Below are 18,793 nucleotides of genomic sequence, written 5' to 3'. Positions count from 1 at the left end.
TGACAAAGAATGAAAACCACCGAATCAATTACTGACACCTATACAATAAACCCTGGTATAATACTAACTCACAAAACAGCAAGAGTTTAGTCTTATCTCATGTGACATTTCCTTTTCGTTAGGGAATACACTTGAATTGCACTGACACATGGAATAAATATAGTGTTTTGGCATGCATAAAAGGTAATGAGGTCTATGGATACACACAGAACAGAAAAAAAACTATGCAAAATGTAAATGTAAAAGAGCCTAATAAATACAGTATAGCCAAAAAAAGGAAAAACCTGATTGTTTGCTATGAGCAACTACTCAACTTTTCCGCTTTACGATTATAAGGGTATGTTCATACATGATGAACTTCACTCCTTGGGATGAATGGAGTGAAATCTGCTGTGAATCTACAATCTCAATATCAAAATCTGTACCTAAATCCTCCCTACTGACCACAATACATTAATGCATGATTGGCAGAGCCACATTGGTATCTGGGCGAAAGCATTATCTACCTTTAAACTTTTGATGGCCAATTAACTATTAACGACTTAGCTGATCTGTAGGAGTCCCAGGTAGTAGACCATGTCCTATCCTCAGGATGTCTGCAGAGTCAACGGGTCAGTGAATGGAGCTGGAAGTAGAGCGCTCTGAACACAGTCGGCTACTGATAAACTATTGATCTATTCTGAGAATAGGCCATCAATACTTTGTTAAAGGGGTTGTCCACTTTTGAACAGGTAAAGGCGTTTTTAAAATTTAAACCAGCTGTACACATTGAAGTGGACAAGATCGGCGGATGATCTACCGTGTGTGGGGGGAACCCAAACAGCGCCATGATGTCCACTGAGGGATGAGGCATATCGGATTTCAATATGCACAATCCAGAGATGTCAACCTGGGAGAGACTGTCACAGGACGAGTCTCTGGTCACAGCAAGAATGTGATTGGCCTTTTCATGACGTGGCTTATATAAGGGCCATGGCTATCCTACAGCAAGAGTAGTACATGGAGACACAATGGAGAATAAAGTACATGAGAGAGAAGATGAACAACATTGTTGCTGCTACACCAAGAACAAATATTACCATCATACAGTATCTATATACGGCTATTGAACAAAACAGTATCTAAAAACCAACAATACCTCCACATCATGACCACCAAGTAGTGAATGAATACCACCAGACTGAATAAAAACCACTGTCCTAACATCATAGTGAAGCTAGTGTTGGCACGCTGAGGGCTTGTGTGTGGGGGATGCCAGGGCTGGGGACATGCTCAGCCTCTGTAGTATGACACTGGGCGAAACAGAGAGGTGATTGGGTAAAGAGGCTTAGGAAATCGGGAGACTCCTAGGAATTCTGCCTGGGCTGACATGTATAACAATCGTATGTATGTATATATACACACTTGGCCAAGTCCAGTGTACATGTGAATGAGCAGTCTGACCGCAGCTGAGTATTCCCAAACACAATACAGATGTATTGTTCAATCACTAGGTTTTATTGTTGTTACTTGAAATACTGCAGGCTTGAAAAGGAGAAGCGTCCATCTTTGAACACCCTTTTGATTTTATTTTGTAGATCTTTATAGAAGTCAGAAGTCTGTTTTTCTGTTCTAGATCCATTCCATAGCCATTCTGATTGCCATGCAGCCTTATGAGCCTACTGCATACTATACTGTCTCGTTAATAAAACCACACGCAGTAAGCTCCCCCTAGTGGTGGCAACAAGCAGCCAGAATATCATCATTTAACCAGGTCTCTGCAGGAGAACTAAAGTTCTGTATCTATATGATTGTATTCCTTTTTTAAATTGTATACTGGTGTCCAAAATCCTTCCAACTTCTGATACACTTACTACTTTAGATGAATGTCAGAAAAGTGGAAAAGGTAATAATTTGTCACCAGCAATTGCTCCAAGCATGAATGCTGTGCAAGAGTTTGATCACACAGGACACCATTTGTTTTTTGTGAAAAGGGTTTTCCAGAACTTAGATACAGAAAGTCATCAATATCAGATCAGTAAGGATGCAACTCCCAGCATCCTCGGCAATCAGCTATTTGAGATGGCCACACCACTCAGGAGAACACTACGGCCTCTTCCTTGGCCTGAGACGTCACGCTCATTGGTCAGAAGGACTTAGCACAGCTCAGTCTCATCCAAGCGAATGGGACCGACCTGCAAAACTGGGCACCGCCACTACGAAATAACCTGCACTGTGCGTGGTATAAAGGTCACATAGGTATACAGTGAGGTGGCCAGGAGTTGGACCCCCACGGACGCGATATTGGCGACTTATCCCAAGGATAGGTTATAACCATCTACGTCATGAGAACCCCTGTAAATAACATCCCACTCCCCCCCAAACAGCTCTGTGTGTACAAGGGTATAGAGCGGTATTTGCCATATGCCGCCCTTTTGGTTACGTTTTTACACTTCTCCTCAATGAATAAAAAGCAAACATGAAAATATTAAAAACTATTTATAATAAAAAAATTCTTAAAACCCTTAGTTGTAATGGAAGCATGTTCAATATGATTCTGAGGTAAAACATAGTCCAGCGGGCGGTGGATTACATGGAGTCTTTTTCCGGTTTGCAAACTCAGGCCCTTTGGGTAAATTGTTCTATTCGCCATTAGCACGTCCATTCGCTGCCATCTACAGCCTAAAGCTTTGACCTAATTATGTACAATACAGAAAGGTTTTCATCACTTCTCCATATACATGTGTGAGAAGAGGGGTCTCCATGCAGATACACAGATACTAAAACGTATTTACATATACACATCAACTACTATATACTACAGCTATACAATCACATTGCTAATCCCATCAGCTCCCCTCCCTGTATCGTAATGCAGCATCACAATGGGCACTGCCAGCACAGCTGGAGTGGCAACAGCAGCAGCAACTTCTGGGCACCAGGATGGGGTCCGCCAGGTCCTTCCGGAGGGTATCCAGCTTTCTTCGTCAAACACATCCTTCTCATCTCGAAGCTTTTTGTTCATTTCCCTAGAAAATACAAGTTCACAGCTGCATGACCAGTTATAATGCAAGGTAATGTTAGAACAACGCTGGCACTTGTACAGAAGGCACATGGGGGCATATCTACCATAAATGTAGGGTACACCATCGCTAGGGTTGTTTTTGGTAGCGGACTCTAACCAAACTTGGCATTGCATCCTTATGTGCATTTTTTGCATTGTCCAAGTTCTTCACTTGCCTATCTAGATTTCTAGAACATTCAGGACTTTTTAAAGTCAGAAAGCAAGATAGAGCGCGTCACTGCCACGTTGTGTGTCTGTGTAGTGGACCAGGAGGCAGGGAGACTCTGCTGCTGCCATTTCCCCAGTACAGCTTACCCCTGACAACAATGGTATAATACTGGCAAGAACTCTTGCTGTAAGGTAATGAGCTGCATGTGTCATCGATGAGGTGAGTGATACTTTGTAAGCGGTGTCAGTGAGGTCATGCGCTATAATGGCACAAATGAGATGATAGTCTAAGTGGGGCTAGAGATGTAATGTCAGACAGGTGATGCCAAGAGGGTGAGGTGTGAGGCGGCTACTGCCCACTTTCATCACATTCTGCAGCACAGATTTTGAGAGGATTGGCTGCATTCTAGTATCTTTCACAGGCAGCAGAACTGGTGAAATAATGACACAAGTATGACCGCTGCTGCATTCATTCAGGCACACTTGGAATCCCAATTTTCATGACGATGGAGGCCAGGGGCGTACCTAAAGCCTAAGGGGCCCGAGTGCAAAAGTTCAGCTGGGCCCCCCCCCCTCCATCTGTACCCGTACCTATACCTAAAATGTGCTAATTTACAAACATGATGCAGCCCCTTGACGTAAGCCTTCTCATCAGGACTCCTTTCCTTGACTACGTAAAAACCTGTTGGTAATGTCTTAGGCTGCTTTCACACGGCCGCAAAAATTGCGTGAGATTTGTCCGTTGCAAGAACCACAAATCGCACATGAATATGACCCAATTCTTTTGAATACAATCATACACAGGAGCGATGTTTTGGTTTTCTCTGCATCGCACGAGAATCTGATGATGTGATGCGAGCTGGTTTTAACTTGAGTTTCACGGCCCAATATCAGACTCACTCGTGTAAAATTAGCGTAAGGCCGGCTGCACACGGCTGGATTTGCATTGCGGAATATGGAGCGGGCGTCCGCCTACGGATTCCGCAGCATGTACCGGCCATAGCATGTTATGGAAAAGCGTTTTTTTCTTTACACGAGCGGAAAGCAATTGCGGTTTTCCACTCACGGAGGAAAAAGCATGGCGTGCTGTATTATAATGCATGTATATACCCAGGTTATACCAACTGTACATATATAATTATATACAGGAGAGGTATAACCTATACCAGCTGTACATATATAATTATATACAGGAGAGGTATAACCCATACCAGCTGCACATATATAACTATATACAGGAGATACACAGGTTACACCAGCATGCTACATATAGCTATGTACAGGATGTGTATCCCCCTGTATATAGTGGCATGTCCCATGCTGGTGTAACCTGTGTATTCCCTGTATATAATTATATATGTTCAGCTGGTATAACCTATACCAGCTATACATATATAATTATAATTCCTTCTCTACTCACCTCTGCAGCAGTCTCTGGGCAGCCTGTAATGGAAAGTTCCCCGTCGTTTATCACATGACCAGAGCCTGGTCATGTGATCTGCAGCCACAGGTCCTGTTACCATGCAGGGCGACGCTGGGTCCCGCGGCAGGCGCGTGCCGCTCCGAGGTCGGCTTCGGCGTCCCGGGGCTGTGCTGTCGGGGCTCTCCCGACGGCGTGGAGCAGCCAGAGTGCAGCGGCATGGGCGTGTCTGCCCGTAGGGTGCCGCCCGCTCTCCTCCACCTTCCATATGCAACAGTGGGAGAGTCGGCTCCTCCCACTCTCCGCCCCTGGGCGGAGGCTTTAAGTTAAAAGGCTGGCAGTGACCTGAGCTCACTGCCAGTTATTGGTTCTGCTAGCCTCTAGTCAGGTCTGTTCCAGTCTGCCCTAGTTGCTTGTCAGTATCCTTTCGTTTGCCTGTGAGCTCCACCTCCAGCCTTGATTTACCTAGTAAGTTTTGTTGGTCTGTTACACCTGCCTCTTCTCTCAGCACTCTGTCCCCCGTTAGTTAGTTCCATCGTGGTAGTGGCCAGGTCCCTAGCTAGTACAGGGACCGCCGCCCAGTTGTCCGCCTGGGGTTAGCCAGGGCCGAGGCAAGTAGGGAAGTTCAGGGCACCCCACCTGGCGCTCGGGGGCACCGTGCCGTAACATAATAACTGGCCCTGGCCGTTTAAAACTGTTTATCATGGAGGCGATCAGTTCCCTCACGAACCAGCTGCAGGCCCTGGTGCCTGTGATCCAGGATTTATCTGCCCGCATGGTGGCCCAGGAGCAGCGGGGGGTGTCGCAGGGGTCGGACGCCTCAACCAGCCCCGATCCCAAGTCCCCTTCTCCCGAGGTGTTTTCTGGGGAGAGGAACAAGTTTTTTTTGTTTTCCGACAGGCGTGTCGCCTGTTTTTTCGGATGCGTCCCCGTTCTTCCGGGTCGGAGGCTCAGAGGGTCGGGCTGATAATGTCCCTGCTGCGGGGCTTTTTCCATCCCCGAGGGTTCCTCCTGCCTGCAGTTTGTGGACTCCTTTTTTTCAGGAACTCAGGGGTATCTTCGCCAACCCCGCTCGGTCGGGTTCGTCGGTTTCGCGGTTGTTGGCGCTGCGGCAGGGGTCGTCTTGTGTGGAGGATTATTGCTCCAACTTCAGACGCTATGCGGGGCATACGACATGGAACGATAGCGCGCTGAAAGACGTTTTTCTGCAGGGCCTCTCAGACGCAGTTAAAGACCTGTTAATTTCCCATCCCGTTCCCGGGTCCTTAAGGGAGGCTATGGAGCTAGCGGTGAAGGCAGATAGGAGGCTCAGATCTAGGAAGCAGGACAGGCAGATCCGTAGAGTCAGGGAGGTCGGTTGCCCTGGTCCATCTCCCTCCTTACCAGTCTCTGTGCCTGAGCCGATGGAGGTGGATCCGCTGGACCCCAAAGAGCGCCGCCGGATCCGTTTGTTGCATCGTCTCTGCCTCTACTGCGGGAAAGCTGGACATCGGGTGAAAACCTGCCCACTGAGGTCTCAACGCTCGCAGCCGGAACCAGCGGAAAACTCCCGAGTCCTAGGCGATTGCAGGGAGGATCGCCTAGGACTTCAGGTACTTCCTAAACTTTTGGTACCGTGTCATGTTAGATTCCGGGATTTTTCCCGATCAGGGCAGGCGTTTATTGATTCCGGAGCAGCCGCTAACTTGATAAGTCTGTGTTTTGTCCGTTCTCTGATGGCGGAATTTGTGGCGCTGAAGGCGCCAATTCATTTTACCAGTATTGATGCTACCCCTCTCTCTACAGGCTTGGTACGATGGAGGACCCCAAGATTACAGTTCACGGTGGGGATCCTCCACTCGGAAGAACTGTCTTTCCTGGTTATGGAAAAAATGTAGGTTGATGTGGTGCTTGGTATGCCCTGGTTGGCACTGCACAATCCCCAATTTGATTGGTCCACCCGGGAATTGACTCATTGGGGATCATCCTGTCATAATCACCTGTCTACCATAGCTGTGTGCTTCGCAGATACTGTGCTCATTCCGGAGTGTTTGTCAGACTTTCAGGATGTATTCTCCAAAAAACTGTCTAAGGCTCTACCTCCTCATAGGGAGTGGGACTGTGGGATTGATCTGGTTCCCGACAGTCCCATCCCTAAGGGAGCCATTTTCAATTTGTCAGGCCGTGAGCATGAAGCCCTCAAGTCCTATGTCTCGGAGGCTCTGGCCAACCGACATATCCGGCCGTCCAGGTCCCCCGCCGGGGCAGGTCTCTTCTTTGTAGAGAAGGACGGGACACTAAGGCCTTGTGTGGATTATCGGGCCTTGAATAAAATCACTGTGAAGAACCAGTGCTCCTTGCCCCTAATTCCTGACTTGTTGAATCAGGTGGTAGGGGCCCACTGGTTCTCCAAACTGGACTTGCGGGGGGGCTTACAATTTCATTCGCATTAGAGAGGGAGATGAATGGAAGACGGCGTTCAACACCCCATTAGGACATTTTGAATGTCTGGTCATGCCTTTTGGACTTTGTAATGCCCCCGCTGTGTTTCAGGGTTTTATGAACGCAGTCTTCCACGACTTCCTGGGGGTATTTCTGGTCATCTATCTTGATGACATTCTGGTATACTCGCCTGACTGGGACTCACATGTGCGGCACCTGAGGTTGGTCCTGACCCGTTTACGCGAGTATCAACCTTTTGTCAAGTTAGAGAAATGCACATTTGGTTCTAAACAAGTATCCTTCCTTGGTTATGTGATCTCACCCACAGAGATTCAGATGGAGTCTGATAAAGTAGCAGCAATCTCCCAATGGGTAAGACCCGACAACCTCAAGGCTCTCCAGCGGTTCCTAGGTTTTGCAAATTTTTACCGCAAATTCATTAGGAATTACTCAGTTATTGCTCAACCTCTGACCGACCTGACTAAGGGAGCCGACTTGGTAAAGTGGTCGCCTGCAGCCCTTGAGGCCTTTAGCCGTCTAAAAAAGGCATTCACGACTGCCCCGATGCTAATACAGCCGGACGCACAACTACCCTTTTTTATTGAGGTAGACGCGTCTGAAGTGGGGACAGGAGCAGTATTGTCGCAGGAAGTCAGTGGGAGGTCTGGCTATAGCCCATGTGCGTTCTTTTCGCGAAAGTTCAATTCAGCAGAGCGCAACTACGATGTGGGTAACCGTGAATTATTGGCTATCAAATGGGCTCTGGAAGAGTGGCGACACCATCTTGAGGGTGCTAGACACACAATTACCGTATATACTGATCACAAGAATCTGGTATATCTCGCCAATGCGAAAAGACTCACAGCCCGTCAAGCCAGGTGGGCATTGTTCTTCGCCAGGTTTAATTTCGTCGTGACATATATCCCAGGAGAGAAGAACGTGAAGGCGGACGCCCTGTCACGGAGTTTGGGGGTACCGGATAGTGAGACCATGACTCCCGAGAATATCTTGGGCCCCGGCGTGGTGGTGGCAGCTGTAGAGTCTAACTTCGTCCCTCAACTACAGGATGCTCAGCAGGACGCTCCTTCGGGGGTGCCGGAGGGCAGATGGTTTGTGCCAGAGACCCTACGCCCTAGAGTCATGGATGAGTCTCACTCGTCGGTTCTCGCCGGGCATCCAGGGTTCCAGGGGACCCTGGAGCTTTGTTCCAGACACTTCTGGTGGCCAGGCATGTCTCAGGAGATCCGCAACTTTGTGAGGGGTTGCTCGGTCTATGCTCGCAATTATAGTCGGCGGCGTCCTCCGGAGGGTCCTCTGAGACCCCTACCGGTTCCTTCCAGCCCATGGTCGCACCTATCAGTAGACTTCATCACGGACCTACCAGAATCCCAGAAGTGCACCACTATCTTAGTGGTGGTCGACCGGTTCTCAAAGATGGCACATTTTGTGGCGTTAAAAAAGCTACCCTTGGCCAAAGAATTCGCCACAATTTTTGTAAAGGAAATAATTCGCCTCCATGGGGTTCCCCAAAATATTGTATCTGATCGCGGGGTTCAGTTTGTGTCGCAGTTTTGGCGTGCCTTCTGCAGGAACCTGGGAACATCGCTTTCCTTTTCTTCGGCGTTCCACCCGCAGACTAATGGTCAGACTGAGCGGAAGAACCAAGACTTAGTGCAATATTTACGGTTGTTTGCTAGTGAAAAGGCTCATCAGTGGGCAGAGTTCCTGCCGTTGGCAGAGTTTGCACTAAACAACCGCCTTTGTTCTTCCACTGGGGTGTCTCCATTTTTTAGTGTATACGGTCAGCATCCTCGCTTCCTTACAGCAATCCCTACTCCGTCGGTCTGTCCGGCAGCTGATGACGCCACAGATACGCTTCGGGGAGTATGGAAAGAGGTACAGAGAAACTTGGAGGCAGCGGGGGCCCGTATGCAGTTGCGTAGTGGGAAGAGTCTGTCTGTGTCTGAACCTTACAGGGTGGGACAGAAGGTATACCTGTCTTCTAAAAATCTCAAATTGCGGGTCCCGTCCTTGAAGTTGGCGCCACGTTACGTGGGGCCGTTTGCCATCACACGTGTGGTGAACCCACTTGCCTACGAGCTGGGGTTGCCAGCCACATGGAGGATTCACAGGGTATTCCATAAGTCGCTACTGAAACCTTTTGTCCCTTCGGTGATGCCCACCTCCGGTCCCCCTCCGCCCACCTTGGTCCGGGATGAAGTTGAATACGAGGTCCAGGAGATACTGGACTCTCGTCAGTGTCGAGGAATCCTACAATATTTGGTGGCTTGGAAGGGGTTTCGACCAGAAGATCATTCCTGGGTGGCCGCACGTGATGTTCACGCTCCCGTGTTGGTACGGCGGTTCCACCGTCGTTTTCCGGATAAGCCTGGTCGAGTTTCCGGGGGCCCGGAGGTCCCCCGTCAGAGGGGGGGTAATGTTACCATGCAGGGCGGCGCTGGGTCCCGTGGCAGGCGCGCGCCGCTCCGAGGTCGGCTTCGGCGTCCCGGAGCTGTGCTGTCGGGGCTCTCCCGACGGCGTGGAGCAGCCAGCGTGCAGCGGCATGGGCGTGTCCGCCCGTCGGGTGCCGCCCGCTCTCCTCCACCTTCCATATGAAACAGTGGGAGAGTCGGCTCCTCCCACTCTCCGCCCCTGGGCGGAGGCTTTAAGTTAAAAGGCTGGCAGTGACCTGAGCTCACTGCCAGTTATTGGTTCTGCTAGCCTCTAGTCAGGTCTGTTCCAGTCTGCCCTAGTTGCTTGTCAGTTAGTTAGTGGGTTAGCCAGGGCCGAGGCAAGTAGGCAGGGACAGTGGGGTGCGGGAAGTTCAGGGCACCCCACCTGGCGCTCGGGGGCAGAGTGCCGTAACAGGTCCTCTCCCAGGTCCTGTGCATCCAGCGCTCCGGAGGTGAATAGAGCCGCAGTAGCCCCTCCCCCTGGTAATCGCTGGCTGGCAGAGACTGATAGGCTGCAGCTGTGAGTGGTCACAGCTGCAGTCTATCAGTGGGGGGGCCGCGCGTCGTGGGAGTCTGCAGCCTGTAATTGGCTGCCGGCTCCAAGTCTAACAGCCCTCCCCTCTGCTCTTGCCGACCTGCGGCGCTGCCTCCCGTCTCTCTCCTCTCCCTTCTCAGCCATCATGCGGCCGACAGCACCGATCCCCTGGGCCCCCTCAGCTCAAGGGCCGGGTATATGCACTGAATGTGCATGTGGGTATGGCAGAGGGCGGCCCCGGGGCCGCCTGAGCGCAGGGGCCAAGTCGCCATGGCGACCCCAGCACCCCCTGACGCTACGCCTATGATGAAGGCCTCGGGTCGAATACCCACTGATCAGATACTTGGCTCCTAGGTGAGATAAGTACATTTTGTGTGCTGTTTAATGAGGAATGTTAGTTTTATTTAAATTCTGCCAACTTTCATGTTTCATTTCTTGGCCACATAACAGGTACACTCTAAGCCAAGTGTCAAACTGAAGGCCCGCGGGCCAAATCCAGCCCACTTTCCCAAGAGGATGGAGACGCAGGCAGCGCTTGGCAGAGGTGGCCGTTGCCATCTCAGCCCCCAAGCTTTAGAACACACCTCCACACCACTCTATTCAGCAACTCACAAGTGGTGGCACAACTGTGACAGCCCTACCCAGGCAAAAAAGGTACATAAACCATAACAAGTCTGCTGAGGCCCTGCCATTTGGTGCATTATACATCCTGTGTAACTCCTGCCCATTTACACGTTTTGTATGCAATCCAGCAAAACCTCATCATAGTGCATTAAGCTCTATAACCAAGTTAGGGAATGGTTACATTTAGGGCTCATTCACACGGGAGTATACAGGTTTGGTCCATGAAATACACAGCGTTTTCACAGACCAAAAATTAACGTATTCAGACCTTCTTGTGTTTTATACGTGCATGAGAAGAAAAAAAAAGCATACCGCCTCTAAGTTGGATACAAGATGTGATACGGGTGGGCATGGAGGCTCTAGTACCCTGTTGTACCGCCTCTAGCTTGTATGCAAGATGTGATACAGGCGGGCATAGAGGCTCTAGTACCCTGTTGTACCGCCTCTAGCTTGGATATAAGATGTGATATGGGCAAGCATGGAAGCTCTAGTACCCCATTGTACCGCCTCTAGCTTGGATACAAGATGTGATACGGGCGGGCATGGAGGCTCTAATACCCTGTTGTATCGCCTCTAGCTTGGATACAAGATGTGATACGGATGGGCATGGAGGCTCTAGTACCCTGTTGTACCGCCTCTAGCTTGGATACAAGATATGATATGGGGGGCATAGAGGCTCTAGTACCCTGTTGGACCGCCTCTAGCTTGGATTGAAGATGTGATACAGGTGAACATGGAAGCTCTAGTACCCTGTTGCACCGCCTCTAGCTTGGATTGAAGATGTGATACAGGTGGGCATGGAAGCTCTAGTACCCTGTTATACTGCCTTTAGCTTGAATGTTAATTGTGATATGGGCGGGCATGAAGACTCTAATACCCTGTTGTACCGCCTCTAGCTTGGATACAATATGTGATATGGGGGGCATAGAGACTCTAGTACCCTGTTGTACTGCCTCTAGCTTGGATTGAAGATGTGATACAGGTGGCCATGGAGGCTCAAGTACCCTGTTGTACCGCCTCTAGCTTGGATACAAGATATGATATGGGGGGCATAGAGGCTCTAGTACCCTGTTGTACCGCCTCTAAGTTGGTTACAAGTTGTGATACGGGCGGGCATGGAGGCTCTAGTACGCTGTTGTACCAGCTCTAGCTTGGATATAAGATGTGATATGGGCAAGCATGGAGGCTCTAGTACCCTGTTGTACCACCTCTAGCTTGGATTGAAGATGTGATACAGGTAGGCATGGAGGCTCTAGTACCCTGTTGTACTGCCTCTAGCTTGGATGTAAACTGTGATATAGGCGGGCATGGAGACTCTAATACCCTATTGCACCGCCTCTAGCTTGGATACAAGATGTGATATAGGCAGGAATGGAGGTTCTAGTACCCTGTTGTACCACCTCTAGCTTGGATACAATATGTGATACGGGTGGGCATGAAGGTTCTAGTACCCTATTGTACTACCTCTAGCTTGCGTACAAAATGTGATGCAGGAGTAGTGATGACAGCAGAAGATGAAATACTAATGACATGTGAAGGCTGGGAGTAGTAGTGACAGCAGAGGATGTAGTACTAATGATAGGTGGAAAATAAGAGTAGTAGTGACAGCCAGAGGTGTAACTATAGGGGGTGCAGTGGTAGTAATTAGAGATGAGCGAGCATACTCGCTAAAGACAATTGCTCAATCGAGCATTGACCTTAGCGAGTATCTACCCACTCGGAAGAAAAGGTTCGGCTGCCGGCGCGGGTGACAGGTGAGCAGGGGGAGGAGAGGGGGAGAGAGATCTCCCGTCCGTTCCTCCCCGCTCTCCCCAGCCGCTCTCTGCCCGCCGCCCGCACCCGACTCTTTTCTTCCGAGCGGGCAGGTACTCGCTAAGGACAATGCTCGATCGAGTAATTGCCCTTAGCGAGTATGCTCACTCATCTCTAGTAGTAATTGCTACCGGGTCCAGGAGACCAAAACACCAGTATTATAAATGGCACATGGTAGATAGGGGGCCCTGTTACAGATTTCACATCGGGGCCCAAGAGCTTCTAGTTGTGCCTCTGGTGACAGCAGAGGATGGAGTACTAATAGCAGGTGGAGGATGGGAGTAGTAGTGAAGACAGCAGAGGATGAAGTACTAATGACAGGGGGAGGATGGGAGTAGTAGTGAAGACAGTAGAGGATGAAACTAATGACAGGTGGAGGATGGGAGTAGTAGTGAAGACAGCAGAGAATGGAGTACTAATGAGAGGTGGAGGATGGGAGTAGTAGTAATGACAGCAGAGGATGAATTACTAATGACAGGTGGAGGATGGGAGTAGTAGTGATGACAGTAGAGGATAAAGTACTAATAACCGGTGGAGAATGGGAGTAGTAGTGATGACAGCAGAGGATGAAGTACTAATGACAGGTGGAGGATGGGAGTCATGAGGAGTGACGGCCGCGGGGGAGGAGTTCAACAAAAATTTTGAAAACGACCACGCTGACAATCAGAGGGTCATTTCCCAGAGAACACTTATCGGTCATATCCCCTGAAATATAATCTAAATACTTTATTATTCAAAAAACAAAGACAACATTGAAAGATATTTAAAATAAAGGGGCAAATGGTGGTAGCAATGAGATGTGACCAGCAGTCACCAATTAGTATCATGTGTGTAATTGTGCATATACACACTAAGGGCTCCTGCACACGAGCGTATATCACAGCGGCCCGATATACGCTACCCATCTGTTGCATTGGTTTCCAATGTAGGAGTTCAGATGGGCGTATACCCGATGTATATAGACATCTGGCCGGCAAATATAGCTCATATGGTATGCATTCCTGCCAGACGTTTTTACGCCAGCCAGAAAAGTTAGTTCTGTAACGGCAGCCACTGCCATAGCCTCCTATGGGAGCCTATAACAGTTGCTGGAGAAGGGAGGTGGGAGGGAGTCTAGCAGTATCCCTTTGCTGGCTACTCCCATAGGCTGGAGCAGAGGGGGAGGGACTAGCTCTGCTAAGTTCCCACCCCCTCCCCTTGTTGTAAGCCAGCAGGGGGCAGAAATGGGGCGGGAAGGGTGTTGGAGTTTAGCAGAGCTAAACTCCCAGCTGATGGTATCCCGGGGCTGCGGCGTATATGCACCGCAACCTAGGCCGTTAAAACGGGAGTTGCAGACGTGCTTTGGTCAGGACTACATCTTGTTTACGTGATTTTCGGCCTAAAACATAGGCCTGGATGGTCAACTTCCAAAAACCTATGTAGAGATTAGAAACTCAGCACTACGAAAACCCTATTAAAATCTAACCCTTAGCCACCCTGACATGTTTTACCTTGCGGTCTCCTCAGGGGGTACAAATACTTCTCAGAGCTGAGGGTTTACTAGACAGTCTCTGATCTCCACAGCTTCAACTCCAAACTGATACATTAGAACAAACTATCAGGGCACAAGAGAGATTCCCATTCACAGACAGCAAGCAGAGATCTTACAGAGAATTGTTCACTGTTTAGTGATTAGAGGGTCTGTGCTAAGTTTGAAACTTCTCCCCTGATTGGTGGGGTCCCACTGATTACAAGGTGTTGGGTCCCCACAAATCAGTAGTCACCTTCACTGCTCGTCCCTTGTGGTCAGCTCTGGTCTCCGCTGTCTGTTTACAGGCAGCTGTGATATCCCGTAAACCTGCTGTAGCAGCCAATTACAGCGCTCAGCCATGATCACCAAGCACTGTCATTGGCTGCTGCAGCTTGTTTGTAGATGGGCTCAGCATGCAGAGTGATGTCACAGGGAGATCAGAGCCGGATGATAAACGGGGGACCCGGTGACAGGGGTTTCCTTAACTCAGACAACCCTTTTAGGCATAGCTTCTTTAATTGAACCGTCCCCTTCTATGACATTCACGTTTTCCAGTCCTGTCATTACAGTTTGGCTGATTGCTGGGACTTGTAGTATTATCTTTGTAGACTGAACCATTAACAAATGTAGTCCACACTTCCTACAAACAAATTGAATGCGCAAGTTCATGTACACCATGGCTGAAACAATACAAGCAGCTGCAGCACTACTGCAAGCACTCAATATCTGAAGTTACATGACATTGTTGTATTTACTGACACATAATCTTGTGAGGTTCTTAGCACACATTTTGATCAAAACATGTGAGCCCATCTGCCACGTCAAGGCGACCTCTTGTAGATGGGACCCTACACTACACTAACCTCTCTTTAGGCCTGTTGGGCTAATCCCTGTAAGTTCTCCCTGTGGCAAGGGAAAACCTAGGAGAAGCGACAAGTGGATGCCTGCAGGGGGCGCTAGAATTTATGAGGAATCCATTACAATAGTCTGATATATTTGGTAAATTGTAGTGTGACTGATACTTGGGGTCGGAATTGCAAGACCTTTTCCCATCATTGTAGCTGTCTGAGGGCTTGTTTTGTGCAGGGCAATTTTTATTTTTTTAATTAGTGGACCATATGATGTACTGAAAAACTTACTGAAGATTTCTAAGTGGCGTTAAATGGAAAAAAAGCAATAATATTATTTTTCAAGTGTGTTTTTTACACAGGTTGCATAAAAATGAGATGATAACTTTATTTTGTGGGTCGGTATGATTGTGATACCAAATTTAAGTAGCTTTTTGTTGGGCGACTTTTGAAAAAATGAAATATCTTCTTAAACTAATTATTTTCTGCTGCCATGAGTTTTTTTTATTTTCCCGTTGATGCAGCTGGGTGAAGGCTCGTTTATTGTGGATAACTGACGGTTTCTATTTCTACTGTTTGGGGTACATATAACTTTTTGATCGCTTTTTATTACACTTTTTTCTTGGAGATGGGGTGAACAAAAAAGTGGAATTCTAGTGTTGTTCACCATGCAGGCAAAAAAATTACACTATTTTAATAGATCAGACTTTTATAGGCGTGGCAATACTAAAAATAGTTTTTTTAAATTAATATTATAAAGGGTTTTTTAAAAACTTTTAATATTTAGTATTTAAAAAAAACTTTTTCAACTGATTTTGAATCTTTTTTTAGGCTCCTAAGGAGACTTAAACTTGTGAGCGTTTGATCACTTAAACAATAAGACATCCAAATGGAATGCTGCAATCTTATTACTGGGAGGGGAGGGGCATTCAGGCAATGTAAATGTCGATTGGACCATTTAAATGACGCTGTCAGAATTAAATAGTTAACAGCGATTAGAGTTATCTCCAATCAGGGTTGTTGTGGCTGGGTGTGAGATGTTATAGACAGCTGACACCCTCAATATATGGAGCAGGCTCCGCTCCCGAGCCCACTCCATACAAACCCTGCACACAACTGCCAAACATGTACAGTGTATGTTGCCAGGATGTTTAAAAAAAAAAAAAATCCGGCCTCCTTCCACCCCTTAATAGCCGGCCATCGCGCACCAATGTGTTTCCCCTTCACCCGTGGCAGCACCATCAGCTGCTGCTGTCACTGGTTCGGGGAAATCCATCTACTGGTAAGAAAAAAACGGTATTTTTAAGGTCTTTAGTATAGTGCACATGTCTATGATTCTACATGGCGCAGATGTTGTGGCGCCGGTACTTACCGCCAGCTGGGTGGTACTGCTGGCACACTCCTAAGGGGTCCCACGGTGTCTTTTCTCCTGATGTACTCATGGGGGCTCAGGAGGACCGCTCGCTCTGGTGGTTGTAAAGCCGGAGTCCAAGAGGGTCTTCAAGTTGGAGAATGAAAACCCTCTGAACATGGCCTGGTCTTTAGCTGATGGGCGGAAGTCCTTGGCCTCTGCTGCTTCCACGGCGTCCAGGTGGAATGGCTGAAGATGTTGAGGTTTAGATGACTGCAAGAAAAGAAAATACTATTCTGATTATGGTGAGAAGGGTTTTCCCATGTAAGACAAACTACGGACCTGTTTGCTGACTGCATTCGAATCAGTGGGATTGAGCTGCAATACCAGGCATAACCACTAAACGATATATGACGCTGTGCCTGATATACAAGGAAAATGCTGCAGCGCTCACTTTTCACTGTTCTAATATTGATGACCTATCCTAAGAATAAGTCATCAATATTAGAAGTTTGGGGTTTTCCAGTTGTGAACTATTGATGGTCCATCCTCTAGATAGGCAATCAGTAGTAGATCAGGGAGGGAGTCCCTCACCATCCAGGATCTAGTACAATTCTGCTCATTTACTTACCTCAGGGATGTGCGGTGGGGGCACTCTAAGGGATTCCAGAGTCCCAGTCGATCAGCTGGAAGAACAGGTGCTTTCGGATGTTTCTGTTGACTCCGACGCTTGGCCGGGTTCTCTTTGAGGAGCTGAAATGAGAAATGTCACTGTTATTACTGACTATAATTACAAGAATCTGACTAGAAAAGGCAATAAAAGCATCACAAATTATTACAACATTAGAACTCAAAGAAATAAAAGTAACACTCTTACCTGTAAGATGATGTTCTTCGCTCCGGAGGTGGTCTCATTAAAGAGTTTTGGTTTATACTCACGCTCGCCAGTAATCATTTTATTCATGATGACTCCAAATGAAAACCAATCGACGGCGGCGTTGTATTCCTCTCCGGCGTCCATCTGCCATAAACAGTAAACAGTAAGTTGGGAAATAAGTTTTACATCATTACATGGGATCTGGGCACTGCACTAGGCGAGCGCTGAGACCGCAGTCCTCTATACCATCCCTGGACTGCTGTCTCCAGGATCCATGACCCAAGAACATTAATACACTTATGGCAAAAAATAGTATAAAGAGTCTATTCCTCTCACCTCAGGAGCAATATAGCCTTTGGGCCCAGCATGATCGGTGGCCGTTCGGTCTCCGTGCATGTTCTCCAAGGCAAGACCGAAATCTGTGATCTTCACATGGCCCGTCTCAGCCACCAGGATGTTCTCGGGCTTCAGATCTCTGTGGATGATCCCCTTGGCGTGGAGGTGCTGGATGCCGCACACCATCTCTGCAGCGTAGAATCTGGTGCTGTTGACATCGAGCCGTCCCTTCGACTGCAGGAGTTGGTCCAGGTCCCCGCAGCTCAGATACTCCAGTCCGAGTAGAACGTGCGTCTGTAATGTAGAAGAGACATATGAGAAGGTACAGGTCCATACAATGGAAGAATCTGTCTCAAAATGGCCGCTAGATACAAAATGGAGCATTATAAGATGTAAATAAGCTTGTGTGTAGTGAAACAATAATTAAAGCAGAAATAACTTGCAGAGCATGGCATTCGGTGCAATGTCTAATGATTTGTTTTTTTTCTATTCATCCGAGAACATTTGCCTGGTACAGTCGCTATCAGAAGAGACTCCCCCACTCCTGAGCTATGGGAAAAGAGCAAATCGTGCTGATATGACGCTGCGATCATCCAAACTCCAAGGGAGGACGGGATAACGTCCGGGAGGAGTAATCATTTGAAGGACATTTCACATATTTATTCTCACTGCGCTGATTGTTGAACAAAGCACAATTCTTGGGGTTAATTTCATTGGGTTAGAAAAAACATCATGACTAATGATGACGTATTCCTTTCCTGTATTTAGAACTATACTCAGTCAATAAACGCTCAGAGTATGTACGCCTTAAGCAGAGTGAGCTATATACTTGCCGTGGCTCTCTCTCCGTATCTGATGAGAACTGGAAACCGACTCTTGTGTGGTTCTTGGCCTCCGTGCTGCAGCGGATACGAATTGATTTGGAACCCAAGACTTGAAAGGTTAATGTGACCTAGCGGTCCTTAACACATATAAGGAGGTTGGTTAGTATGACGTTATATTACAAAGTCCACATCTACGGGGCACATAGCGGTGGAGTTTGCAGATGTGCGATAACAACTATACCTTGGTCTGAAATGCGAATTCTGCATGGACGAGGAAGGGACTCCCAATCGTAAGCTGCAGAACACGGTGCTCCACCATCACATCCGCCATCTCCACTTCCGCTAGCAGGGCTTTCTTCCTGATGACCTTCACTGCGAATTGCTGGCAGGTAGCAGTGTCCTCTGCCAGCACGACTTTCCCGTAGGCTCCCCGGCCGAGTACATGTTGGAACCGCAGTCTCTCTCGGATGGTCGTAGAGGTGGTGCTTCCTGAGCCAGTTGGCCAAACACCGCTGGGTCCTCCTAACAGGGAGCAGAATAGTAGAAGTGATGATGTTTGTAATATCTGCTG

The 18,793-nt window shown here is 48.2% G+C and overlaps 1 protein-coding gene and 1 long non-coding RNA gene across 2 annotated transcripts; both read right to left on the bottom strand.

The window, feature by feature from the left end:
* Positions 1–2,701: 2,701 nt before the first annotated feature.
* On the bottom strand, positions 2,702–16,914 carry LOC136602432 (uncharacterized). The gene is made up of 3 exons (XR_010789513.1): positions 16,817–16,914; positions 16,207–16,458; positions 2,702–3,008 (listed from the first exon to the last, which is right to left on the bottom strand). It is a non-coding gene; the product is annotated as an uncharacterized lncRNA (long non-coding RNA).
* A 48-nt stretch (positions 16,915–16,962) lies between these two features.
* On the bottom strand, positions 16,963–18,589 carry LOC136602434 (protein kinase C delta type-like). The gene is made up of 4 exons (XM_066588865.1): positions 18,464–18,589; positions 17,399–17,692; positions 17,063–17,206; positions 16,963–16,989 (listed from the first exon to the last, which is right to left on the bottom strand). The coding sequence occupies exons 1-4, from the start codon at positions 18,551–18,553 to the stop codon at positions 16,963–16,965; spliced, it is 555 nt and encodes a 184-aa protein (XP_066444962.1). The 5' UTR covers positions 18,554–18,589.
* Positions 18,590–18,793: the final 204 nt, after the last annotated feature.

This window comes from Eleutherodactylus coqui, unplaced genomic scaffold (genome assembly GCF_035609145.1).
Source record: "Eleutherodactylus coqui strain aEleCoq1 unplaced genomic scaffold, aEleCoq1.hap1 HAP1_SCAFFOLD_48, whole genome shotgun sequence".
NCBI classification, from domain to species: domain Eukaryota; kingdom Metazoa; phylum Chordata; class Amphibia; order Anura; family Eleutherodactylidae; genus Eleutherodactylus; species Eleutherodactylus coqui.
Note: the sequence above shows the minus strand (reverse complement) of the source record. Positions and strands in the feature narration are given on the sequence as shown.

Bases quoted from the DNA above. Each gene is read 5' to 3' on its own strand.
- LOC136602434 (XM_066588865.1), bottom strand. From the start codon at position 18,553: ATGGCGGATGTGATGGTGGAGCACCGTGTTCTGCAGCTTACGATTGGG. The intron at 17,207-17,398 runs GTGAGAGGAATA...TGTTTATGGCAG, and splicing joins AAGGCTATATTGCTCCTGAG to ATGGACGCCGGAGAGGAATA. The intron at 16,990-17,062 runs GTAAGAGTGTTA...TGCCTTTTCTAG, and splicing joins CGAAGAACATCATCTTACAG to TCAGATTCTTGTAATTATAG.